The sequence below is a fragment of the Falco rusticolus genome, chromosome 3 (assembly GCF_015220075.1).
Source record: "Falco rusticolus isolate bFalRus1 chromosome 3, bFalRus1.pri, whole genome shotgun sequence".
Classification (NCBI taxonomy): domain Eukaryota; kingdom Metazoa; phylum Chordata; class Aves; order Falconiformes; family Falconidae; genus Falco; species Falco rusticolus.
In genome coordinates, this window is record NC_051189.1 from 112,024,905 (window position 1) to 112,051,089 (window position 26,185).

Below are 26,185 nucleotides of genomic sequence, written 5' to 3' on the forward strand. Positions count from 1 at the left end.
AAAAGAGAGGAAAAGCAGAACAGGGAAAGCAGATTTAACAGAAACATGGAAGTGTTAGACCCAGTAGGGATTTCATGGGTTTAATCACTTTTGTTGGGTCATTGGGTTACACTGAAATGGAGGTGGAGAAGTGAGAAAAAGAGGTAAAAAGGAGAACTGCTTTAAAGCGAGATGAAATTATTTAATATGTCTGTGTGTGAAAGATAAAGTTGATGGCTTTGGTAGGGTGTTGGAAGTGCCGCAGGAGAGGGTCAAGTGGGGAAGCAAGATTAAATGATCCTACCTCTGAGGATCGAGTAATACAGCCTTTCCTTGTGGTTTCCTTCTGACAAGTCTTGTTATTGAACACTGTGGGGCATGATTCTGCATTTAACATCCTTTAAGATTAATGCTGACCCATGAGGTTGTACTACAAAGAGCTACAATCCGAGCCAGACACTGCAGGGGCATTGCTACCCATTCTGTAAATAACAGGGTGTTTATTCTGGAGTCAGGCATCCCAAAATCCCATGCAGGATGCTGGGCCTAAGTGCTCAGAACTGGAAAGTCGTTTTGGGCTAAACCAGGTCCCAGCGCTTAGCAAGTATGTCTTTGTCCTTCTGCTTGCAGGCTTCAGGCATGTTCTTTGCGTTGCCTTTCTCACGTACAGCATACACAGGCAGCTAGCGCAGCAGCACTTCTGCTAGGTGAACACTGCTATACCAGGCAATACTGAAACAGGAGTATGACTTTCATGGCCTTGCGCAATTTACTGCCCGTTGCAGGCAGTCTTTTCCTCCATATAGTCCAGTGGAAACATTTGTGGAAGCTGATGGCTATTGAACTTCGACCTTGCTCATTGACTGGGTCTTGTGTGCGCAGGCGCGCTCTCCTGTCTGTGCATGCCTGTGTGTATGGCATCGTTGGCTGTCAGATCCCCCAAATTGTAGGGATCAGTTTTCATGGTTTGGATTTGTGGATCTCTTTTGTGGCTGTGTCTTGGTGCCTTCCTTTTCCACTGCGTTTCAAGGTGGTGCTGATTTGGTTTGAGCTGGACCCAGTGCCCAGAACCTCCATTCTGCAGCCAGTGTACCTGCCTGTGCTGGCTCCCTGTGAATGAGCGTGCTTGCCCGTGAGAGCTAGAGTGAGTGATTGGAAAAGATGACGAGGGAGGTTTGAAGGACTCCTGCACACAATAAATCTTTACTCTGCAGGAGAAAGCAAGAGGGAGAGGAGGAGCAGCGCTGTGTCAGGCTGAAGCCTAAATGAGTCCAAGCCGGCACATCAGAGCAATCTTTATTTCCTCCTTTACACTGATATTGGGTGACCTCCAGATGTGTGTTCTTCCCCTCCTGGTGGCCTGTGAAACTGCCTGAGGAAGGGAGGGAGAGACCCAAGGAAAGACAGCTTTTGCGCATTTTTCCTCCCTTATTTTTCCTATGCTCAGGTAGACTAACCCCTTCCTTGCCCCTTCCCCATCCCACACTCCAGAGACCACATCAGGACAACAGCTCCTTCTGTCCTCAGTCCAAATCCTGAGGAAGAGAAGGCTGTTCCTGACCTATTTTGCACCTGTGTGGACTTTTCCCTTTTGTGGTCTTACTGGAAGCTGTTCCGGGCTGCTCAGGAGGCTGTCTGTGGGTTTCTGCAGCCTTCACTGAACTGTGGCCCCTTTTCACGTGAAGAGTAGTAGCTCTCTGGTCATTGGGGTTGAGAAGGAAGGGAGCAAGCTGGGTGAAAAGAACTCTTGCAAGATTGACAGGGAAGAGGACCGCAACACCTATGGGGAACTCTCCTGTCTTTGTCTTGCCTTCTTTTCTCCACATCTTCCCCTCCTCTCCTCACTGCCAAGCTGCTCATACATGTAGCCTTTGCTGCTCTTCCCCCATCTTAATTCATCTCCACCTCTGCTGCTTTCCTGCTCTACTCTGCATTTCCCATTCTGCCCTCCCCCTGCTCCACCCCATACATCGTCTTGCCCTGTCTCCCTTACCCATTTCACACCATGCTGTCCTGCCTGCTCTCAGCTGGGTTGTTCACCAGCACACGTGGCATACCTTGCGTGTTTCTGCCCCTCCTTGTGCACGCAGACACACTGCTTGCTGTCTATCCTCTGTGCACCTCCTTCCATATACAAACATACACAAGGACAGAACTGTACAAACCTTGGCATATTGGCATTGGTTTCGCTTCCAGTAAAATTACTTTTTCTTCATATTAGGCCAAGGCAAGAGTGCAGAGACATTTATGAAACTTTGTTTAATGTACTGAAAAGCCATCGGCTAGAACATTTAGGAAATTGATTTTCCTGGCATTGATGAACTCTTTTTATTTTACCCCGGTATTAATTACTTTTTTTTTTTTTAAACAAATTAATTTAAGAGTCGTAAAACCTAACAAGTGAGCCAAACGTCAGTAGATCATGTTCCCCTCTCCCCTTACCTCCCCCTCCCCGCTACTCGTGCTGGTATGGGAGGAGAAGAAAAATCAACGCCTTGCGTGACTCTCTCACTTTGGTTCTCTGTAGGGGAAGCTTCATCGCTGCGAGATTATGCCGCCACCACCATGAATGAGTTCTTGGGCATGTTTGGCTATGACGACCAGAACATGCGGGATGAGCTGGCCCGCAAGATCAGCTTTGACAAGCTGAATGCTGCTACCTCAGAGGCCACTGCGACCGCTGCCTCTCTCCCTGGTGAAGATGCCATGAGCAAACGAGCCCGCTTCTCCAAGTATGAGGAGTACATCCGCAAACTGAAAGCTGGAGAGCAGCTCTCTTGGCCCATGCATTTGGCTAAATCTGAGGAGCTGGGCTCCAAGCTGGGCAAAGAAACTTCCTCAGTGCTGGCACAGCCCATTCGGGTGCCAGGTCCAGATGCCTCCATGCTGACGGAGACCAAAGCCACCATCCTGCCGCTGCCCTCTCCCAGCAGTTCCCAGATGCAGGGCCTGATGTCACGGGCCTCCAAATATGACTTCTTCATTCAGAAGCTGAAGACGGGTGAGAGCATCAGGCCACAAAATGGCAACACTTACAAGAAGGCCTCCAAGTATGACCTAGAAAACGTCAAGTACTTGCACCTTTTCAAGCCTGGAGAAGGAAGCCCAGATATGGGAGGAGCCATTGCCTTCAAGACAGGCAAGGTAGGCCGACCTTCCAAGTATGATGTGAGGAACATTCAGAAGCTTACTCCAGTTAAAGCTCCAACACCCAGCCTGGCCCCGGCTCCTCTCGCCAGTACCCCCAGCAGCACTCCCGTAGCTGGGCCAGAGCAGTCCGTCTCATTGCCATTCAACACTCCTGAGTACCTGAAATCAACTTTCTCCAAGACAGACTCCATCACAACTGGAACAGTCTCTACAGTAAAGTAAGCGTCCTTCCACTTTTCTTACCTTTGTATTAATGGGGGATTGTACCTAAAGTCTGTGTGTGAATCAGTGGGCAATTCCAGTTTGTGTGGTGATAAATACTGTGCTGTTCATGTGATGTTTCTTTTTGCTTTCTCTGTTGGAGTGTCGGCTCCTTTGTTGCACCCTGCACCTCTATCTTATTTGCCCTAGGGATGTGGCCTGCCATCAGCAGTCATAGCCATGAGTGTAGAGCCTACGAGCTCTTGGGTTTGTATGTTAAAATGAAAGGTGAGGCAACAGGGTGCTGTCAGCACTCTAAGGGACAAGGTTGTGGCCACGCTACTTTCTCTTTCTTCTGGTTCCCCAGGCGTCCAGCTGTGTCTGTAGGGGAACCTAATCCTTGCTTCCATTTAACTCAATGGTGAAACTCTTCTGACTTTCCTGTTAGCAAGATGGGGCTTCTTGTTTGTCCCAGAACTCAGAAGACTTTCCCATCAATTTTCATAGGAGTTAGGCATACACATACTTCTGTGGGGCCAGGCCTGGGTCTTCTTAATTTGCTTGTTCTTTACACAAATAGAGGTGATTCAATTACCCCTCAGACTGGGCAAACTCATTAGCCCAGTTACCACTTATAACCTCCCACAAATACATTGCTGGCAGTCTCTTCAGTGATGCCATTGACTGAATGGAGATATCTGAAGGCCTTGCCAAACCTTGGGTTACTTTTTAATGTGGCTTCCAAAGGTGATAGCTGTGGAAAAGCTACATGTGGACATGAGGCTGCAAACAGGGAGGAAGGCAGGGACTTCTCTGCTTGCTTGTCATGGTTTGGATTTACTTGTTTCTCCCTGTGGACCTGGGGCTGTTGTGAGCTGTGAATACTGTGGAGTAATTTCTAGCAAGTCTAGGACCTCTGTCCTGCACTTCTGTGGGAAATATCATCACATGCACCCTACTACTTTGCCCCCTGGTAAGGAGGAAGGCTGTTTTGTGTTTAATATGCAGACCTAGGAGGCTTGGGGCTGAATTGTCACTCAAATGCTCTTTGCCGTCTCAGGCGAGTCTGCATCCCCCACTTTCTGTGTTTCCCTGCCTGTCTTCCATGTGGAGCCGTCATTTCCCAACTGCTGGACGACAGATTTAGGAGCTCTATGGTTAAGGTGTATGAGAAAGGGCAGAGGATTATTAACATTTGCATCTGGCCCCCAGTCAGGGTGCACCCTGTATGTGCTCCAGATGGCAGGCAGGGACTCCTATTACTAAAAAACACTGTGTTGTAAATATTCCTGTAGGCACAGTGCCTTGTTGTGATGGGTGACTTGGCCAGGGACTCTGTGCCTGAAGAGTCTGCAGAACACTGAGCTGCCTGGAGTTCAGCGGCCAGCCTACAGCTGTGCTTGGGGGGGCTGTGAGCCTCTTCTTACCTGCTTTAGTGTTGCACTTGGATCCCAGTTTGATTTCCTTTCTCTTGCTCATTTCCTGCCACTTGCAGATGTGGGTTTGTAGCACTGTGGTGATCCCTCCTCTAGCCACAGGACTTCCTTAGCTGGGGCATCGTCATGGGGCTGCAACAGGAATGGGGGTGACCAGGGCCTTCAACCTGGCAGTTCGCAGTGTCCCAATCACATGTTGGAGTACAGGAGGGGCTCTGGTCCCTTCTCCTTTAGGCTGCTTACTTAGGTACAGGCTTTCACGATAAAAGAAAGCAGCCCATTAATTGTGCTGGTGGAGGAAGCGCTAACTGTGGTATCTGGGACCTGGCTTTCCATTCACAGTCCCCATTGGGACCAAATAACCTGGCAGGAATTACCCCTTACTCTCACACATAGGCATGTATACTCTAGCCATGGGTTTAGACTCTCCAACGCCTAATGCTATTAACCCGACCTGAACTAATCTACCTACTTCAAGTGAACTCTGTGCGAAGGTGTCATTGTTGAAACCAGGCTACAGAGCTGTCACGAGGAGGAGTGGAGGTTGAGTGTGGGCAAAGCTGAGAAGGAAGGCTGCATGCAGCCTGTCTGGGGCTGTGGTGCTATGCCACTGTCTCTTAGGCTGGAGTCTGGTCCTCTGTCTCTTCTTCCTCTTGCTGAACTCACCGAGTATGTAATTTTCATCTGCTTGCTAATGATGTTAAGTAACCCAGGCTTATGTGACAGTTGCGTGCAGTTGGGTTGATTTTGTCATTGATTAAAATACATAAATACCTTTGCTGGGCCACCTGTCTATCAGAGTTAGGCTATCTGTGTGAAAGCAGAGGCAATTAAAGCCCCACCTAGGGGGCTGTAGCATTGCTGCCAGTACCCCAGTACCAGGTAGCAGCACGCTGCACCTGCTGGCCATAGGAAATGTGCAGTAGCTCACAGTGCAGCTGAAGCACAACTGAGCCTGGGGCAGATGTGTCTTGAAGGCCTTTCCATGCCCATAAGGGCAGTGTTGCAAGGTGCTTCAGGGAGGTGTTTGTTTTCATGTGGCCATCACTTGTTTGTAAACGGGTATTCAGTTTTTTTCTGTGGAAACAGGTTTTCATGGTTGGTCTTCTCAGTGTCTCCAGCAAACTGAACTGAGTCCTGCAAAGAGGGAATGTGCAGGCAGGGTGGTAGGCAGACTGTATGGTTCCCTAGGAAATGAAGGTACCGGATTTGAAGGGAAAGGGGGAGCGAGGTTAAACCTATGGGTGTCTTTGCTGGGTACTCCTCGCTGGACCCTCTCTCCCGATGTGTCAGTGGTATGTGAGAGAAATGAGGAGCTTAGACTGTGCCCTGTTCCTGCCTGCTAACCAGCTCTGCCGTGTGTGTTTCTTATTAGGAATGGATTACCCACTGACAAACCAGCTGTCAGCGAAGACGTAAATATTTACCAGAAGTATATTGCCAGGTAGGCAAAACTCTTGACTTTCTTGGGGAGAGGGCTGGAAGTAAGAGGGTGGAGTGGTGGTGGGAGAGATGAGGTCTTGCCCATCTGGATCAAGTGTTTAAACCAGTCATTGGCACTTCCATTTCCCTCTGGCATCTGTACTTGCTCTGTTCGCTCTGTTCCCTTGCTTGGGAGAGCGGTAGCTGAGAGTGGTATACAAGCATGCCAAGAGCATGCTCGGGTCCCCAGAGCTGTGAGATTTTGTGACAAATAGTGGAAAAATATTTCACTGCAGAAGCCCAGGATTTAAATGGGTGTGCTGTCTCTGGACTGTCCTTTCTGTCCATTGCTGTGCTGTCACCAGCCTTTTCCCCCTACCATATTCAGTGCCTGCAGGAGGCAAGCAAAGAACATCTCACCTCTGAGAATTAGGCTGGAGAATTCACAACTCACTCAAGTTTAGGCAGGTCTTGGCATCAATCCTAGAAAATATCCTAGAAAATTTTGCAGAAACTCTCACTGAATAAGGTGCAGATTAGGGCATCTTATCGCAGCTGTGGGCAAGCTTGGGTCAGGAATGAGTTACGCTGAGAGGGAGCCCAAGGCTGTTGTGGTGAGACAGTCAGTAATGCCATGAGAGCCAGAGGAGCAGAGGAGATCAGTGCATAACACCTGCCTGTTCTATAGCTCATGGTAGGGCCTTTGCCCCTAGCCTGTTGAATCCTTCATCTGCACTATGAGAAAGCTCACTACGAAAGCCCCATGTATACAGAAAGACACCAGACAGGGAAGCAAGCAAACACTTCTCTCCAGAGACAGAACTGAAGGGTTTGTTCCCACCAGCACTTGGGCACTTACTAACAAGAGGGCGGGGAAATGTGTACTGTGCCTTCCCACCTTGCCAGAGTCTACAGAGAGCCTCCCTGTGGGAGGCAGTCAGCTGCTAGGAAGGTGCAAGGGAAGATCTTGGCACATCAGCAAGGAAAAAGTGTGGGAACAGTGCTCTCCTGAGTTAGAGAGTGGAGCGAGAGGTGATTTCTTTCCTCCCTTTTGCTCAAATCCTCATGTAGGAGAAGGAGGCAGAAGACCACATGGGAAGAGAGGACAGCTGCACCACCACATGCAGCTCCTCAGGCAGCAATGCCTCTGGTGCAGGTGGCAACTCACTGCTTCCTGGGAGGGTACAGGAGTGAAAGCAGGGGTTCGAGCCCATCTTTGCACGGGTCAGGAGGGGCAGCATCCTTTTACTGCTGAGATTGCAGGAATTGTAGAGTTTGCAGAGAGAGGAGATGCCACCCTTTCCGTCCCCAGTTCCCCTCTCAAGCAGAGAACTGCATAAACACTTCACCCACATCCACTCTTTGTAGCGCTCTGCAAGCCCCTTCCCCTGGGTCAGGCAGGTAACTGAGGGAGGCTTGTGAGATAGCTAAGGGACACCACATCCTGCTTAAAAAGCTCCGCAAGCCGCCCGTTGGCAGCACAGCCACTTCCCTTCAGTTTACACACAATTTTAAAAACAGTCTAAAGCCTTAAAATCAAGGGGTGGTGGGGGGAGAGAGACACGACACTCTTATGTCTGTACTGCATAATTAGCTTAATGAGTTTGCCAAAGCCACTGCCAAAAGCTACCCAGGGATAATCCATTCTCTCACACAACAAAACAAAACCTCTTACTTGGCTAGTTTGGGTTGGGTTGTTTCCCCCCACCCCCCGTATATTTATAATTAAAAAAAAAAAAGACCACAGAAAAAATTATTATTATTATTATTAGTGCCTCAGCAGATGGTGCTTCTGGCAGCACTTACTTAAATATTTATTTCTGTGTGGGTTTCCTCCCCCCTTGTAATTGGGGTGGGTTGTTTTTTTTCTTCCTTCTTTCACATCATCGTTACAGGGTAATGAGTCTGTAAACACTCTTTAAGCATGCTGACTTCTTTATTTATTATTTTTATTATTATTTATTTATCAACTCTTGCCAGATCAAGACTAGTTCTTTCTGGCCAAAAAAAAAAAAAAAGTGAACAGATTAAAGTAAAGGAAGGGGGAGGGGGTTGTTCTTGTGAAAATGAATCTATGTGCCTAAATGTGGACAATTTAGGAGTCTGCATTTGCATATCAGTGTGATTAAAACAGTCTGTGAGTTTGCTTGTTTCAGGTGCGTGTGTTTGTGTCTGTTTGTGTGCATGGAAATTGTGGGTACATTCATGTAAATTAAGAGGGGTGTTGATGTACCTTAGAGTATGTGCATGTAAATGTGCGCGTGTGTATGTGTGTAAGTAAGTGTGTGGTGTGTAAGCTTTCGCTGTTATGAAAAAGCTAAACAGATGCTGTGCTTTAAAAATTAATAGCTTTGAACTGTTTCAAGTGTCAGAAGAAACACAGGATAAATATAACCCTTTAGGAGCCTAACCTTACAGACTGAAAGAGCAGAATTTCTCCTTTGTGCTGTGTTTGCCGCTTCCCTCCTTCCCCAAGCACACACTCTGGTGGAACACTTGCCTCTCCTTTCCTGCACTGTAGACACCCCCCACACACACCTTTCTGTGGCACGTGGAAGGGAAGGTAGGAGTTTGAGGTGCTAGAGTGCTTGTTTAGCTATTGCTTTTAAAGCTGAGTCTGTGAGCTACTCCTGCTAGGATGCTTCAATTAACTCATCCCATGCAGGCATGGTCTCTTCAGCCTCTGGCCCTTCTTCTACTGCAGTGGGCATCTCTGGTCATTTTGCATCCTCACTTTTGATAATATTTTGGAGTGCTTTGCTTCAAAGGTGTGTATTTTTCAGCAAGGTCTTTATCTTCCTCTTCTCTCTGCCTAGTCTGCACTCCACAGTTCTCCAGCCCTGCACAGCCCTTTGCTCTCTCTCTCCCCACCATCTCATCAGTGGAATAGGGAAGAAGCTTTCCACAGAGCAGTATTTTTTTCCTTTAAAGCTGCTGGTGGTTCTGCTGCCAGAAAGCCTGGGACTAGCAGGACCAGTTGGTTCTATCTACTGATGAGCTGCGTGTACCTGGTTAATGTCACAGTGACTCAGGCTGCTGCCCTGTACTAGCCTCACAGTTGCTCAGGTGTTTAGCAGGAATCGCTTCCTCTGCTTGCAGTTCCACACCTTTGTTTGTGCAGCCAGCTTTGCTGTTTGCCTTGTGGTTTGTTTCTTCTCCACTGCTGAGGTTTGTTCCAGTTTCTCAATCACCTGTTCTGACGTGATCCTGATTTCCTGCAGTATTTCTTCTCCTTCCCCAGGGAAAGGCATGTCTGCTCCTGGCATCTGTCCCTGTCTCCCTTTGTGAATGCTGAGGCAAAGAAGTCACTTAATTTTTTAGCAATGTCTACCTTGTCTGTCAATTAAGTCCCCTTTCCATCTCCTGGAGTCCCTGCTGTCTCCACAGTTGACCTCCTCTTCCTTACTGTGCTTCAGAAATGCCTTATTTAGTACTGCTTTTCATCCTAACTTTTTCTATCCTGTAGCTTAGCGTTACCTCACCTTATGGTGATCCATAATCTTCCCTGCTCCTGCTCCGATCCTTGGTTGTGGTGGGACACCCTCACTCCTCTAATTTTTCTTTTTTACCCGTTGCCCGCCCTTCTTTCTTTCCCATGCCCTTTATCATATGCACTCCTGCTGTGTTTAGCACTAAGTGACGTGAGGAACCTTTGAGGAACCTTTGAGCAGATGGTACTTTATCTTTGAATGTTTCCCCTCTGAGTCCCCTTCTCTCCACTGCTTTTCCCTTTCAAGCACTTCCAGGGTCCTGTAAAGTATACATCAGAGAATTCATTGCACTGATCAGCCCGTTACTGGATCGTCTCTTTTTGCCAATTACTGATGAGTCTCTCAGTCAATACATTCTATATACAGTCTGTTTGTATGTAGATATCATATGGCATTTCTGCTATTCTGGGGGGTTTTTCCACCCTGCATATCAGGAGTTTCCAGATTTGCTGTGTGGAATACTTGGTAGTGGCCTGCAGAAATGGGTTGGGTGCATGTTGTTGGCTGTTGCTTCTTGTGTCCTACTCTTAATTGCACTCACAGGCAGGCTGAAAACCCTGTTCTTTTGCATTGCATTATTTTTTGTTGTGAGCAAATCCTGTATCCACATGGAAAATGAAGATTAGCAGGGCTGTCATGCATGGGAGAAGATGCACGCACAGGGTTGAGGTGGTCTGCCTGTAATGCTTTGTTCTGTTCCTGTTGATCCATCTCACCTATCTTTCCATTGATCAGTCCATCTTATTGAAAATTCCTATGTCATCTTGCCATGACCATCATCTCTGTGTGGCTTTCCATGTAATCCACTGGTTTACAATCTTCCCTGTAGTGTGACACCATGCTGTGATTAAAAAAAAGCCTCGAGACCTAACTTGTACAAACAAGTGAATACCTGAGCTCTTCTGAGGTCCTGCTAGACAAGTGTATAGCTAAAATTTGGAACCCGTATTTGACCGATGTTTATTTGTCTCCTTCTGGCATGGGAGATTTCTGAAAGTCACTGCTGTGGTATCTAAACTCACACATGAGAATTTCAGAACTGTATGATGTTTAATTCAAGGATCCCTCCTTTCTTACTCTTCCTCAAGTAAGCAACTTAGGTAATTGAGATGCATTTCAAAGGGAAAGACAGACAGATTAGGGATGTACAAGACCCAAATGATCCTGCTCAAGAAGCACCTTTAAGTAGTGACAAATAAGAAGAGAAAGGCAGGAGGGTCACCATCCTTGGAGGGGATAAAGGAGGTGGGGTTTAATGCCATAAACATGTGGGGTGAAAGCAGGAATGGGACTTACTTTATTTGTACCTTGCTTACAGGCACTATTGTCAGGACACTGTTTTATTCTTTCTCCTTTTCTTTTTTCTGTCCTCCTCCCATGTTTGCAGGTTCTCTGGCAGTCAGCACTGTGGACATATACACTGTGCATACCAGTACAGAGAACATTACCACTGCCTTGACCCAGAGTGCAACTACCAGGTAAAAGAATGGTAAAAAGTTACCAGCACAGCTACCTGAATGTAAAGCGGGGGGAGATGGCTGTTGTCCTCTGCTTTCCTCCCCCACGTATACACATGCCTCTTCGCTTTTCTGTTCTGAAAAAGGGCAAGATATATTTTGAACTTACTAGAACCCTATTTTGTTCCCGTTTAACCCATTCTAACAGTACTTAACCAAACCCAGACCACTGTAACAAAGAGCAGAATATAGATCAGCTCGAGTCAGTTAGAACTACTCCACATTTATATCAGTGAAACCAAGAGAATAAATTCTGCTGTGTTACAAATTGTGCCCGAAACCAGGGAATGCTGATCTGTTAGTCTGTCTCTTTCCCTCCTGCTGCCCCAGTGACATTGGAGCAGCAGTAACTGCAACAAAACACCCAGTAAGACCAGCAGCAGTCCGGGATTTGTGGGGAAAGCATGGGGGCAGGAGCATGTGCGATGCTGTAATTACTGGGAGAATTGCCAGGGTAGCAGCGTCAAGCCAGCCGAGTCACGTGCTGTGTTTGTTTACCCTCTTCCCAGGTCTGTGAGTTTGACACTGCCATTTCTGTGGTCAGGCTGCATGTGTGTGAGCCCCAGAGTTTGACTCTTACTGTGCATCAGACACAACTTCCAGCCCTGCCCCAGGAGACCTTTGGGTCTCAAAGGAATGTCTGACCACAGCATAGGAAGTTGATCTGGATCTGCTGAGCTTGACTGTGGGTTTCTGTTGATCAAAGGAGAGTTTGTCTCTAGGATGTATGTAGTGGTCCTCCTCGCTCAGCGTTTGGTGATTGAGACGAGTCTGTCCCAACTGTGACATGGGAATCTCTGCATCAGAAAGAGAGAGACACAAAGGATGGAAAGACAGAAAAACCTATTATTATGATTGGCCTCATGATTATTTCCTAAGGAGTCTGGAAGCTGCTTGCAAAGGAGCTGTCTGGTCTCGCAGGGAATAAGGATTTAGGCTGCTTTTTAAAATGCAAATTATTTTATGGCTGAGATATATTTTAGAATAAGTAACGCTCTGTAATAAGTGGGCACAAATTAACGATGATTGGCAATAGCAATCCTGGATGTACGCCCTGGGAAATCATACCTCCAGCCTCCAAGGGATTCCTGTTGAAATCTATATCCATATATTCCTGTGCCAATACCAACAGGATTGATCAGGATTGATATTATAGGAGGAAAGAGTGGAAGCGATAATCATTTGTTTCCTGTGAGGGAGACTAGAAAAGTTGTTAAACATTAGAATACAGGCCTTTTCAATTACTCCTCAAAATAAATGGATATTGATTTCTTTTTTTAAAAAATCAGATTTACTTTCCCACCTTCACTGTTAAATATTGATGTCTGTGGGAAATAGAAATGAAAAGCTTCATTTTAAAGGCACTTAGCCTGCTCTGACAGTGGGGTACCCCTTCATTACTTCAAGTAGGTAGAGGATGAAAAGGATGTTCTGGTCATACAGATTGAGCTCTGAGCTCTGCTACCATCTTTTTCTGTGACTGGAAGCAAGTTCTGTGTCCCTGTTTCCCTAACAAAGCCATCCTAACTTGTAGGGGAGGCAGAAGACTTACAATGGGAAGATATTGTAAGAGAGTAGAGTGTTCTTCCCAGTTTCTAGTCTGACATGAACGTGGCAGCCTGTGTCTTGCTAACCACTACAGTGAGTGATTTGGAAGCTTGGATTACTCTCTTGTAGGCCAGTTCGTTCACTGGTTTGCTTTCTAACTATAGCAGTTCTTGAGATAGTAGCAGCTAAAATTACGTTAGAAGAATTGCAGCCTTAAAGCTGCAGGGAATGTATTCTGGACACCACCCCAGTGACATGTTTACCACTTTTCATGCATAGATACTTTCCCTTTACCAAGAAGATCCATGCACACAGTTCCCCTTTAATCTGACTCTTGGGGTGATTAGCGCTGAGCTTTAAACTCCTGGTACCATAACTTGATTAACAACAACAAAAACCTCTGTGCTCCCAGGATTGCTCACCCACTCCCATCACTTGTGTCTCACTGTCTGTCTCTGTATCTCCCCAGAGATTCACTAGTAAACAGGATGTGATTCGGCATTACAACATGCACAAGAAACGTGATAATTCCCTCCAGCACGGCTTCATGCGCTTCAGCCCCTTGGATGACTGTAGTGTGTACTATCATGGCTGCCACCTGAATGGGAAAAGCACACACTACCACTGCATGCAGGTAACAGCTGGACTGGGGAAGGGATGGGAGCACAAGGCAAATGAAGAGCCATTGTTTGAGCTGTGTTGTCCTTTTTGGGGTGGACTGAAAGGATTCTCGAGTTCAGGCAGCCCAGCACTTCCTTGTTAGAGAGTGGGGGGCTGTCTTGAAGCAAAGGGGTGACATTCATAGCTTCTCCTGCTCGCTTCTGATCCAGGCACCTCTTTGAAGAGTCTGTGCCCTGTCCTCACTGCGCTCGCCCAGCCAGGTGTGAGGAAGGGTGAAGGGAAGCACCATTCTCTGCATTCATAAGCCTTGTGCATGCAGTGAGGCAAAGCAGGTCTTCAGGTTTGCCCTCAGTCTTGGACTTCACTTGTTCAAACTAGTCCCATTCTCTGAGATTCAGGGAACCTCTCTGCGATGCCACTGCACTGCCTCTACTCAGATCTGATCTGTCACTCCCTTGAAGTCAGACTTTTCAGTGACACATTTGCCTTTTAACACTGGGTTAATTTCCTCCATAATCAATTTCTAAAGTAATTAAACTTTAATGTCACATATCTAGACTTAACACCCCTGGTTCTCCATCTCCTTCCCTGGTGGCATCGGTCTGTGGCACAGGCTGGGAGCTTTGTTGCAAGAGCCAGCCAGGCTTCAACAGCAGTGTAACCAGAGTTGGAGTTGCTGCATAGATGCCACTCTGACGCACTTACTGTTTTTAGACACGGACATACCAGATTGTTCAGGTCTTACCCTGATCATTCTTCAGATTAGAGGGTTTGATACGTGCTTGTTTCATCAGAATTGTGGCCTAGACCAGTGCCATGAGAATGTGCGGTAGTTACAAACAGAATAATAGGACAAACCTAGGGGAAAGCTTTTCTGTTCTGAAAACTCGGGTCTTGCCTCCTGCCCTATCCCAACAGTTTAAGACCCCAAGCTGAAGTCACAAGGCCTTAATCACATGCTTAAATGCTTTGCTGGGATAGACTTCAGCGTATGTTTAACTTGAAGTCAGGTGAGCTTTCTGAAGTCAATGGGGCTTAAGCACACACTTAAATGTTAGGCATGCACTCGAGTACTGTCCTGAATAGGGGCTGGTTTAAACACGTGCTTACAACATTTGATAAATTGGGAACTTCATGTGACTTTCTACTGAGGACATTTTCTGTTATGCTTCCATAATATTGATTGTTTAGTGTCTTCAATTGACTAGGATGGCATTTGTTGAGTTTTTCTTTAGAGCACGAGGAGTGTTTTACAGCTTTAAGCCACACCAAGTTTGAATAGAGACCCTCGTTTACACAACTATATATGGCTAATTCCATCCTGTGCCCACTGTCTTCCAGTAAAATAATGCCCATGTAAGCAGTGTCTTACAGGAAAGGTGTCTGAATATAAACACCCAATTAAAGAAAATACTGCTTAAATGGCAGAATTTGTGCCATCCATCTCATGGGCTTTTTTTTCTTTTTGTCCATAATTGGTGTGGATAAAATTCAGTTAGTTGTTTATATAAACTGACATTTTTTTAGGCTTTAGCACCAAGAGCTGTATTGCAAATTATTCCTAAGGAGGTTTTTGTTTAATTCTTTTTTTTAATGCCATGCAGGGTCTGTCTTTTTTCAAGGTGTCAGTGTGGAGAGAGAAAGGCTGTTTTATATTGGAAATAGCTGGAGATCCTTTTTTTTTTTTCCCTGGGTATTTGTCATGGGTTTTGTTATTGCCTGTTTGAATCAACCTGGGCTGAACTAAGAGGTGGTGTTTTCGTTCTCCTCACTTCTGAGATGGTGCAGGCATTGGCACACGTTGTGCTAGAGAAGAAAAGGAAAAAAAAAAAAATCCTCCCTCAGCAGGGCTGAGGACATTTTCAGATTCCAGTGTTTTTTTACTCAATATGGCAAAGTTGCCCGCTTTACCCAGAGGAAGGCAGGTTTTCAGCATTCTGTCCTTGTCACACTATTCTTGTTTGCTGCATGAGTTTTAAAATTATTGAAGTGATAGTCTTGAACAGTGATGGGGACAAAAAGTCACTGGTTTCCTAAGATCAGCTGAACATAGGGTTTATGCTTTGCTAGAATGAAACCCTTATGTTACAAGTTCAAAAGATTTGCCTCGTGTTGCACCACCCTGCCTTACCTCCCAGAGGGACTAAAGAGGTAAATAACACATTCCCACTCAATTCTATATTCTCCAAACAGATTAAAGTCCTAATTCATTCCGTGTTGCTCCAAGATAACAAGGAGTAATGGCATCTGTCAGTGTTCTGGTCTCCTTAAGAGCAGGAACCCTGCTTACTGCCTCCCTAAGCAGGAATGGTTATCTGTAGCTGCTTTTTTAATCCCTGTGCATCCTTCCATTTTTTTCTTAATGTTTCATGCCCAGAGAGTTGGGTTTTTTCACAGCTGCTCTATCAGTCTTTAGGTTGGGAATTAAAGTGATGCTTAGTACTCCTAGCAGAAATGCATAAATGGAACTGTTAAATGTATATGTGCTCCTTGTGTGTTTATTATTGCTGGTAATAATGGTAGGCTGCTAAAACGCTGTGCTGACGACTCCTTGTTTTGGCCTGGGGTAGGTGGGTTGTAACAAGGTCTATACAAGCACCTCTGATGTGATGACCCACGAGAACTTTCACAAGAAGAACACGCAGCTCATCAATGATGGGTTTCAGCGGTTCCGTGCCACGGAGGACTGCGGCACTGTAGAATGTCAGTTCTATGGGCAGAAAACCACTCACTTTCACTGCAGGTGAGACAGCAGGGAAGGGGAGGAATCCTGCCTCAGAGTTGCATGGTCTGTTTGCCGCCTCCTGCCGAGTCATAAATTCAGGAGTGTAGACAGGGACTTGATTTTTTCCTGCTGTGACCTTCTCAGTACTGCTCTTGAGAGAACTCATGTTCCAGAGCAGATATGATTTCCGGGATCTTGCCACAGACCACTCTGAAGGCAGGAGTGTGATCTGAGGTGATCTGAGGGAAGGGTACCCACTAGAAAATATATCCTAGAAACATTTGGGAAAGAGATCAGAGGGCTTTTCAGAGTGCGGCTGAAGTAGGCCATTAATACACTGCTAATGGCACTTCCATGCTAGAGTTCTCTCCTGCCAACAGTCAGCCAGCTCTTCCCTTTCAGGGCCAGACTCTGCCTTCTGTACACAAATGCTCTTCTATTGATTGCTCCTGTTCTCAGGAAGAGTAGGAATCCAAGCACAGTTTGTACCTTAGTCCCCTTCAGCTGCTATTTTGATTGGAACTTTCCATGGTGGGTGCCTGCATCCCCATGTTACCGTGGCTGTTCCTCAGAGCAGAGTGAGCTTCCCAGCTCTCTCACACGGCAGCATTTTTGCTTGCCTTGGTGTCAGTGGTTAACCTGCATAAAGCTCCTCAACCCCTCTGCTGCTGGGGCCATTGCCTCCTACTGGCTCTGGTCCTTACCCCGGAGGGAGGCAGGTGACAGCAGTTGCGTTGTGCTCCTGGCCCACACAGCCAACCACCCTCTCCTCCTCGATGCCCTTGCAGGCGCCCTGGGTGCACATTCACCTTCAAGAACAAGTGTGACATTGAGAAGCACAAGAGCTACCACATCAAAGATGATGCCTATGCCAAGGATGGCTTCAAGAAGTTCTACAAGTACGAGGAATGCAAGTATGAGGGCTGTGTCTACAGCAAGGCCACCAACCACTTCCACTGCATAAGGGCAGGCTGTGGCTTCACCTTCACCTCCACCAGCCAGATGACCTCCCATAAACGCAAACATGAGCGCCGGCACATCCGGAGCTCAGGAGTGCTGGGCCTGCCTGCCTCTCTCCTGGGGTCCAAGGATAATGAGCAAGAGGAGTCCAGTAATGATGACCTTATTGACTTCTCTGCTATGAGCTCAAAGAACTCCAGCCTGAGTGCCTCCCCCACCAGTCAGCAGTCTTCCGTTTCTCTCATAGTCCCAGCTGCACCCTCCTCTGCTGCTGAGCTTGCTTCCTCACAGGCCAGCAAGTCTGCCAACAGCATGACACCAGCCACCAAGATCTCCGGCCTGCTCTCCCAGGCTATTCCCAGCAATATACCCTTGGCCCTGGCACTCTCCAACTCAACACTTCCTGGAACAGCTGGATCCTTCTTCCCCATCATCCCCAGTCGGGTCTCTACACCGCTTCCTGCCAGCTCAGCTAATATGATGACTGCTGGTTCTTCTGGCACCAACCCAACATCATCTGCTCCTACGGATTCCTCATCCCAGGCCATCTCAGGATCTGGTGAGCCAGCAGCTACTTCTTCTCCAGCTCCAGCAGCATCTATAATGGAAAGGATCTCTGCTAGCAAGGGATTAATCTCTCCTATGATGGCCAGGCTGGCAGCAGCTGCACTCAAGCCCTCTGTGGCACTTGAAGCAGGTGAGTTACCCTCATCGGTTTTGCTAGTGGTGGGAGGAAGAGCACTGCCTGATGGCTTGGAGAGGAGTGAATGAGAAGCCACCCAGTTGTCCATGGGAATGGAGGTGGGGAGGAGGCAGCAGAGGAACATAAGTAGGAGAATAAATTTAGTCGTGCCCAGTGAACCCGTGAAGAGGTCAGCCTTGGCACGGCTTCCTGGGGAGCCTGGTTGTGCTCACACGGCCAGAGAGAGGCAGGGAGTGCAGCTTTGCCCACAAATGGAGCAGGCGCTTACCAGCTGTGGAGGAGGAGTGTTGCCGTGTGTATTGCCTGGCGTGCTGTAGGCTGAAAAGAGAGAGGCACTGTTTTTAAAAACAGAAATGAAGATGCCCGGCCAGTACTTGCCAGCTGCACGGCAGCCTAAGTTGTCTGCAGGCTGTGTTGAGTTTTAGCTGGGCCTAGCGGTGCAGATCCTGTAGCTCACTGCCGGTTGTATTTCTGGTCTGCCGGGTTGGTTCTGTGCTGCAGCTCCTGTCCCAGCTGTGGGTTCGGAGACAGCGCTGGTGCAGCCCACAAACTGGACCTTTCTCCTGTTGCGTTCCTGCAGGCTGTGCTTCTCTGTCCCTGCAGCCCTGTGCTAGAGCGGGGCAGATTGCTGCCCATGCCCAGCTGCCAGCAGGGATGCGGGGCTCTCTCCAGAGCAGAGGGTACCGCCACAATCTCCTGCTGAACACGGGCAGCTCGCGGTGGGTGACGGGGCGTCACGGAGGGAGGCTCTCCCTGGCAGAGCCCGGTGGCTCTGGGCTGCCCCAAGCCTCCCGCCCCAGGGCAGGCTGCTGGCCCCTGGCCCCGCGGGTGCTGCTTGTGTCCCCTTCCTACCCAGAGCAACCGAGGGAGTAGGATGAAGTGATCTGATTAAAGAGGGAGGGGAACTTTCACATACTTTTAAAATTATTATTTGAAAAATTGTTTCCTAAAGCAGAGAAAGGTCATTGAGGGAACTATTTTCCTTTATTCTTTAATAAAATGCCACTTGCTGTCTGAGAAGCAGCTCGCCGTCAGCTGTACTGCCGGAGGGTAAATTAATATTTTAGTCACTTGGGGATTGTGGAAAAAAGCTCTGCAGACATGTTCCTGTCAGCAACTTTTTTTCCCTCCTTTTTTCTTTGCTGTTCTTCCTAATTTTTTTTTCTTTAATTTGTCCTCCTGGTTCCCCCCCTTCCCTCTTTTTCTCTTCTGTTAATTTGAATTTTTCTTTCATGGGCTCAGCACTAAACCTCCTCCCCAAAAAGAAGAATTTTGCGGGGGACGGCGTGATGGTGGTGGCGAGAGGTCGCGCAGTTTGAACTGATCCCATTGGCTGTCACCTTCGATAGCCCGGGCCGGGCAGATGCTCCTGCTGGGCAGGCGCAGTGGCGGGCCATCGCTGTCGCTACGGCAACACTGGGGTTGGGGATGAGAAAGGGGGCTTGACTAGCAGTCGAAAGCTGCCACATTGCCTCAGCATTAACAGAGTCTTTAATAAACGCTTAAGAGGCAGCCCCGCAAATTAGTTATGACAGTTTGTGCAGAGAATCAGGTCTCCCCCACGCTCCTTCCGCCCTTCTCCTTTAAAGGGCCCATAGCCTGGACAACTTTGACATAATTTTGCAATAATTATCACTTGAAGAATTTCCACGCTGGAGTGGACGTCAGAACCCATCATGTCAGCTTGGCAATAAACGCTGACCAGCAATCCCAGCACTTCCCTTCCCCCACACTTCTTCTTTGCTTTTTCCATTTATGCACTTGTGCTAGTAATTTAACTTACTTATTTGCCATTGTAACCTCATTTTAGGCCTACATTTTTCATTTAATTTTTGCATTTAATTTTGGTGTTTTTCTCAAGCAGGGAATGGACAGCCAGCAGCTACCGGACGGTTCAATCCAGTTCAGGTGAAGCAGGAACCTGTGGAGGCCATGGGATCATCATCTGCCACCAGTCAGGACTCCTTGCAGGAGCACAGCTTGGACCTGAGCGTCAAGGATCACGGGTGAGAGAAGTGCAGAGGCAGGCACACTTAGCTCTTCCCAGCATCAGGCTCTGAGAAGTTTCCATACCTGTAATAGGAGAGGACACAACGTGTTGGTGAAAGGCAGTTTCACAGTGGCTGAGTCGGATGCCCCCAAACTGAAGGCAGGGAGGCTCTCTTTCCTCCCTCTCAAGCACATGTTCTCCAGATGTTTTTTTGGGCTTACAAGCACCTACTGATTCTTTGACAAGAGCCTTACCTCTTGTGCTCCCCTCTGCAAAACGAGCTACTGGCAAAGCTTCTTTCACATAGATATTCCTGCTGTCATCACCAAGAGCTGGTCGAAGGCTTCTCCAATGCTGCATTTCAGCATGCTCCCAGCAGGAGCATTTGCATTGATGTAACAGGGCATTGAATCAGGTCTGAGAGAGGCACCTTCCTGAGAAACGGGACACACAAAACAACTGAGCGTCAGGCTGACTCTGGTCTGGCGGGTGCTGACCTGTGGTTACAGGTGATGAATCTGCACTCGCGCAGATGTGAATGCATCTGTCTCAAAGTGCGTATCCCCCTTGTCCAGCATCTCTGCTCAGGATAGGAGTGTTAGGGGATTGTCTTTTATGGAAAAACGGTGGAAGAACTGATACTGGGGTTAAGCGAGCCCACTCCACTTTGACCTTTGTGTCATACGTTCCGTTTAAACAAGCCTCAGTTTGGGACCCCAGCACTTGTATCAAATGTAACTGTTACTGATGCACGTGCAATACTAAGGTTGCCTTTCAGCATGCTTTGCTGTGGCCCTAAGGACTGTTGCCTTGCCTTCTCTGCTGCCGAGGGGGCCTGTGTCCCTGGCGGTGTGAGTCTTCCGTTGACATCCCCCGGGTTTTGTGGCATATTTCTGAAAGTTCTAGCGGGATGAAGAAGTAAAACATGGGCTGGGTTGTGAGTCAGCTAATGAGAAAGTGTGATGGTGTGGATACTGGAGAAGGGGTCTGGACTGTGCAAGAGCTGAACAAACTAAATTCTGCAGACTTGGGGCCCTCTTGCTCTCCATCTTGGCCATCACGAGTAAATGAGTTTGGCCTGCCCAAGGGAGGGTGGGCACCATTCTCTTCCTCCGGATGTAGCAGGTGAGGAGTGAGGCAGCTTGAAGGGAGAAGGATTAATCTCAGTGCTCATAGTCCCTGTGCACATCTTAACTAAACCCTGTTGGTTTGTGTGTTCCAGTAATGAATCAAATGGCCACACAGTCTCGGCAAATTCATCTCTTTTATCCTCGCTTATGAATAAGGTAAGAGCCATCCATCAAACGCCTTTCATTCCCCCCACCAAGAGAAATTAAAGCTGCGATAGCGGGGAGGGGGGGAAGAGATGCGTTTGTTTTTTAATGTTTTGCCTCTAATAAGATGAGTTTGTACCATTTAAATTTTGAGACCATTTTTCATCGGGTATAATTTCAGAGCCACTGCTTACGAATTAATTTAATGAACTGGCTGAAGAAATATATTGCAGCCTCTGACACCTTTTTTTTTTTTTTTTTCATTCCTTTCTAGACAGAGGAGGGCTCCGAAAGATATTTTTTTTATTATTATTATTTTTTTCCCTTTCATTTTTATTTCCAGAACCTGGCAACTTCTGTCTTTTTATAGTTACTCGTTTTGTTTATTTACTCAAAAACATTTTTTTTCACTGGGGGAGGATAATAATTTGTTTTTATGAAAGAGATGAAAAAAATTATAAGTTTTGAGCCAAAATCATCAATTTCTGTCTTTCTGGTGTGAGTAATGGTGTCCAACAGAGCCTCCTTTACCATGTTCTAGAATATTTATTTTGGATAATGCACGGTTTCTTTTTCCTTACTTTTTCCTTAAATTATACATCATCTCAAATATATATTTCCCTTTCACATGATAAATTCTACTGTACCAAGATTAATTTTGCCGTTGTATACAACTGCAGTAGAGATCAGGGCAGCCTTTGAGCCATGCTTTAATATTCTGCTGTGTGATAGGTTTTACAGGCATAACTATTGCCATCCCCGTGGCTCTGGGCATTACATGCATCGAGGCCATATAACCCTCAGGAGGGGGCAGAGTGACTTTGCCTAGTAATCTCTCACCTCCTTTCTCTCTTATTTCATCACTCTTTTTTTTTTTCTCTGTGTTGTTTAATTTCTGCTTTTATCCTTATGCCACTTTTCTCCTCCATTGGCTCTCAGTTACACTGGGGTTTTGATGTTCCCTTTTAAACTTAAATTCTTATTCATTCCTGTGTATTGTCCCCTCAGTGATTCCAAATATGCAGCTCTTTCTCTAGTGAGTCTGGGGTCCTGAGTCATTTTGAAGGTCCTAGCTCAGAGAAGTCCTCTTTCGATAGATACATCACTTGAAAAAAAAAAACTCCAGGAGAATATGAGATTTAGGCATATGCTCAGAAATAAGCATTTATGTGCAGTCCCACGTAAGACTCTGTAGTGCAAAGTAAGTGCAGCACAGGTACAAAACAAGAGTTCTTCAGGCCTGCTCCTTTTTTAAAGGAATGGGATTAACCGAGGATAAACCAGCAGAGAATAGAGCCCGCTGATTTGAAGGAGCCTATTTCAGGACTAAGGATTGCAGAATCAAGCTCACTGTGCTCAGGAACACATCACGCTTGCTTCTTCCTCTTGTTGCCCACAATTTCTGTTTGTGGAGGAGCCCTTCATTACTTATCAGGAAAAAGAACCCTTTATAGGAATTGAATGCCCAGCAAACACCAATGGAAAAAAGACGAGCTGAATTTCTGACTCCAGCCATAAAGAGCTGCAGTCTCCACATAGCAGCAGGGGCTTTACCTTCAGGGGGCATTAAGAGAGCCTCGAATAGCCAAGGTTCCTGTAGCGCAGTGCAGTTTATTTAGGGGGTTGTCAGGCTTAATTAACTGATATTTACAAAGGGCTTAGAGATCCTCAAGTGGGGTGGAGTTTATAACGCAAGTATTGGGCCAAATCCTGCATTTTATTCATGCTGTGAAATTCACTGTTGTTACTGAAGGTAACTGAGAACACAGCAAAGCAAGAAAGGGTCTTGGAAATTGCGTTTTTATTCTGAAAGAAAATTTTCTCCCTAAGCACTCTTTTCTGTCCTGCACATCATATGCCTGGACCTCTAAACTGTCTCTGTGCAGAATCTATTTGAAGCCTTTCACACAATGCAAATTGTGAGTCCCAAGTCCTGCTTTGCAGAGGGTATGTCCATTTAGCACAGAAAGTGACATAATTTCTTTATTGAAGTTAGTAAGAATTTTCCAGGAACTTCAGTGGAGCCAGAATTTTTCCCCAGTTGAGTGAGATACCCTGTGCCCCCCCTAGCCCAAGACATACCTGACAGTCACTTTAAAGAAGGAGACATCCTTGTGGCTGGGATAAGATGATTTGAAATAAAAATTAGAGCTTACTAGTTCTATCGCTAGCTCTGTACTAAGAGATCAGCATTTTATAGGAGCTGTGTAGGGCTGGTAATGTTTAAGCCTGCACACCTTTTCCATACGCCAGGAGGGTATGTCTCTCTGCACCTCAGTTTCCCCATGTATCAAACAGACAAGTTGTGTCACTGCTTTACACAAGAGCCATGAATATTAGATGGGCAGCCGCGTACTTTGTGATATTTGGGTGGAGGATGCAGAGGTGAGGTGTTACTAAGTTTTGCTGATGCAGTTGAGGCAGCCTGCGCAGACTTCTTGTCTTCTCTCTTAATCTTTGAAGACACAGCTTTCTGTGGGACAGTCCTGAGGGTATCCAGACTGGCAGTGTCCACGCTGTGTGCTGGGCCTGATGCAGTGTCTGTGTTCTTGTTCCAGATGTCCAAGACCAGTGCCAGCCTTGGCAACCTGCTGAACATTAAGACAGAAGGAGATGGCAGCCAGGCTGGGGCTGGAGAGCCAACACAGTACTTGGGCAAGGCAGTGAAGGCACTTGTCCAGGAGAAGCTCTCTGAGCCATGGAAGATGTACCTGCGCCGGTAAGGAGAGCATGGAACTGGGAATAGAGGGGAGGGAAAATCACTTCCTTTGCAAAGTGTCTGGCTCATTAGTTCTCACTTGAATGCAGAGTTCTCTTGAATGTAAAAGCCTTATTCTGTGACGTGCTGATCACCTTCTGGAGTGCATTTAGTCCCTGGTCCCAGCTAGCTGCAGTAGGGGTTAACATCCTGTAAGAAATATCTATCCACATAGAATAATTTTGCAAAGGGATCTTGAGAACCACCTATGAGCATGGATCTTCACGTTAACCTTCACTGTTAGCCTAGACATCATCATAGGCACCTCTTTACAGTCTGCAAGTCCAGGGGACCCGCTGCACCTGGCTCTTAGCACTGAACTTCTGTTTGGCCATGTTTAGTTATTACACACAGATCACAGAAGCCTTAACATGCTTGCTGTGGCATTTCCTCCGATCATGGGAGCAGCCCACTGGAACTGAGTATAAGGGGTATGGGATGGTTTCTGCTGGTTCTGTTGTAGAGGAGGAGGCTCAAAAGAAAAATGGAAGAGATACAAAACTCACCCACACACAGACACATGCACATACATGCCCAGACAGACACATGCTTTGAGACAGACACAGATACACCCAGGCAGACATATAAGGGTTTGTGCTCTGACACAGATAGTTGCCTGCAAATGCCTGTGGACACTTTGGAAATCACAGACTTTGATAGGAAGGCTAGAAAGCCTTCTAGTCCATCTGCCTCTGGCCAGTGTGAGATCCTTCCCTGCAGTCAATTTGCATTTTGTCCAGCCTAGTTGTAATTATGCCAAGCAGTGTGGCTATTTTCTTGTCTCTGGGAGCATTATTCTACCACCTAATATGTTTCAATGTCAGGATTTTTTTCATGGTATGCAGCCTGAATTTCCCTTTTGTAATTTTGTTGCAGTTATCCTGGTTATATCCCCTTGAACCACAGCAGATAATTCGTCTCTGCAATTGGAGTTCACCTCGGTCAGATAGTCGCAGACTTTTAGCATACCGTTTAACCAAGCTTATTTACTTTAATCTGACTTTGTAAATTACTCCCTTCAGCCTGCTGATCATGTTGTTGCTGTTGTTGTTCTTGCTGTTCCCTGGATGGGTGCAGAACTGGGCTGTCATTCCTGTATCGCCAGACCAGATAGAACAAGCTTTCTGCCCCCATAATATGCAGTTTGCAATTGTGCTACCTTGTTTGCATCTATACTGCATAATGTATATGTATCATGTTTACCACCCCCTGTTACACAGGATTGCTTTTAACGTTGCTCTCATGAGTCCCCTATGTGTAAAAATAGACCCCCACCCCCAGATGTATTAGCTGTGTGTTTCAAAAATGACTCTCGTGTTCTGAACCTTCTCCCTTGTCTTGCAAGGCCTCTCAGTGTTATTTTCTCCTCTTGCACTGGTGTTGCCAACTCCTCCCAGTTTAGTATCTTCTGTGAATTTCATTAACATGCTGTTTACTCCTTCTCCTAGATTACTAATGAAGATGTTAAATAAGCTCAGACCTAACCAAAGTCATCCTTGCAGCACTCACAAGATGCCTCCTCCCAGCTCAATACGTTGCTGTTTGTCATTAGCCTTTGTTTACAGTCCTTCAGCCAGTTTTCAATCCATGAGGTAGCATTCACATCCAGGCCAATTTGAATTAATTCTAAGCATATGTGAGACTGTATCAAAATGCTTTACTAAAATCCAAATATATTGCATCCCTTCATCCACTAATTTTGTAATTCTATCAAAAAAAGCAATTAAATTTGTCTGGCAAGATTTATTCTTTATAATCCTGATGCTGTTTATTGCTCATGGTTCCTTTATCCTCTAGATGTTTAATGATTTTCTCCTCCCTCTTAATATTTGTTCCATTACTTTACTGGAAGGAGAAGTTAAGACTAGAGGTATGATAATTGCCAAAGATCACTTGTGTGGGGTTTTTTTTTTTTTTCCCCTGAATGAATCAGTACCTAGATTTTTGATTTTTCTTTTTTTTGTCAGTTTCCTAGTACCTCCCTCTTCTCTATGGCTTAAAAAATAGCAAATAGTAATGAATCAGTTTGTGAGTTAATTTCCATTGCACTTCAGGACATACATCATCCAGACTGGCTGATTTGTGCATATTTGTATTTTCTAACCAGTCCTTTTATTTGCTCTTCTAGAAGCTCTTCGTTTTATCCCCGATTGTCTGCTTTGTCTTTAGTTTTCCCATCCAAAGCAAATTTTATAAGGCAGTCATTTTTGACTCATCACCTCCAATTTTTATTGGACCCTCCTCCTAAGTACAAACACTCTCGTCCCTGATAAAACAACACCTTTGGCTTGCAGTAGCTTGGTTTCTTATCTCTTACCACACCTTTGCTTTCCTTCCATCTTCTCCCTGCAAGCCTTAACTGACTGCATGTATTCTGTATCCGCTGACCTTCCTTCTCCCGTACAAGTTT

At 46.4% G+C, this 26,185-nt stretch overlaps 1 protein-coding gene across 7 annotated transcripts in view; it reads left to right on the forward strand.

Moving 5' to 3' along the window:
- CASZ1 (castor zinc finger 1) overlaps nucleotides 1–26,185 on the forward strand; it is a 208,169-nt gene that overhangs the window by 160,957 nt on the left and 21,027 nt on the right. For 5 of the 7 annotated variants that reach the window (XM_037378585.1, XM_037378583.1, XM_037378581.1 and 2 more), the window contains 9 exons: nucleotides 2,507–3,347; nucleotides 6,142–6,210; nucleotides 11,067–11,157; nucleotides 13,214–13,378; nucleotides 15,936–16,108; nucleotides 16,879–17,747; nucleotides 19,615–19,759; nucleotides 20,966–21,029; nucleotides 23,576–23,736. In XM_037378585.1, the coding sequence (XP_037234482.1) occupies nucleotides 2,507–3,347; nucleotides 6,142–6,210; nucleotides 11,067–11,157; nucleotides 13,214–13,378; nucleotides 15,936–16,108; nucleotides 16,879–17,747; nucleotides 19,615–19,759; nucleotides 20,966–21,029; nucleotides 23,576–23,736 (2,578 nt within the window). The remainder of the gene's footprint in view (nucleotides 1–2,506; nucleotides 3,348–6,141; nucleotides 6,211–11,066; nucleotides 11,158–13,213; nucleotides 13,379–15,935; nucleotides 16,109–16,878; nucleotides 17,748–19,614; nucleotides 19,760–20,965; nucleotides 21,030–23,575; nucleotides 23,737–26,185) is intronic. The other 2 variants (XM_037378582.1, XM_037378587.1) reach the window with 1 other exon arrangement.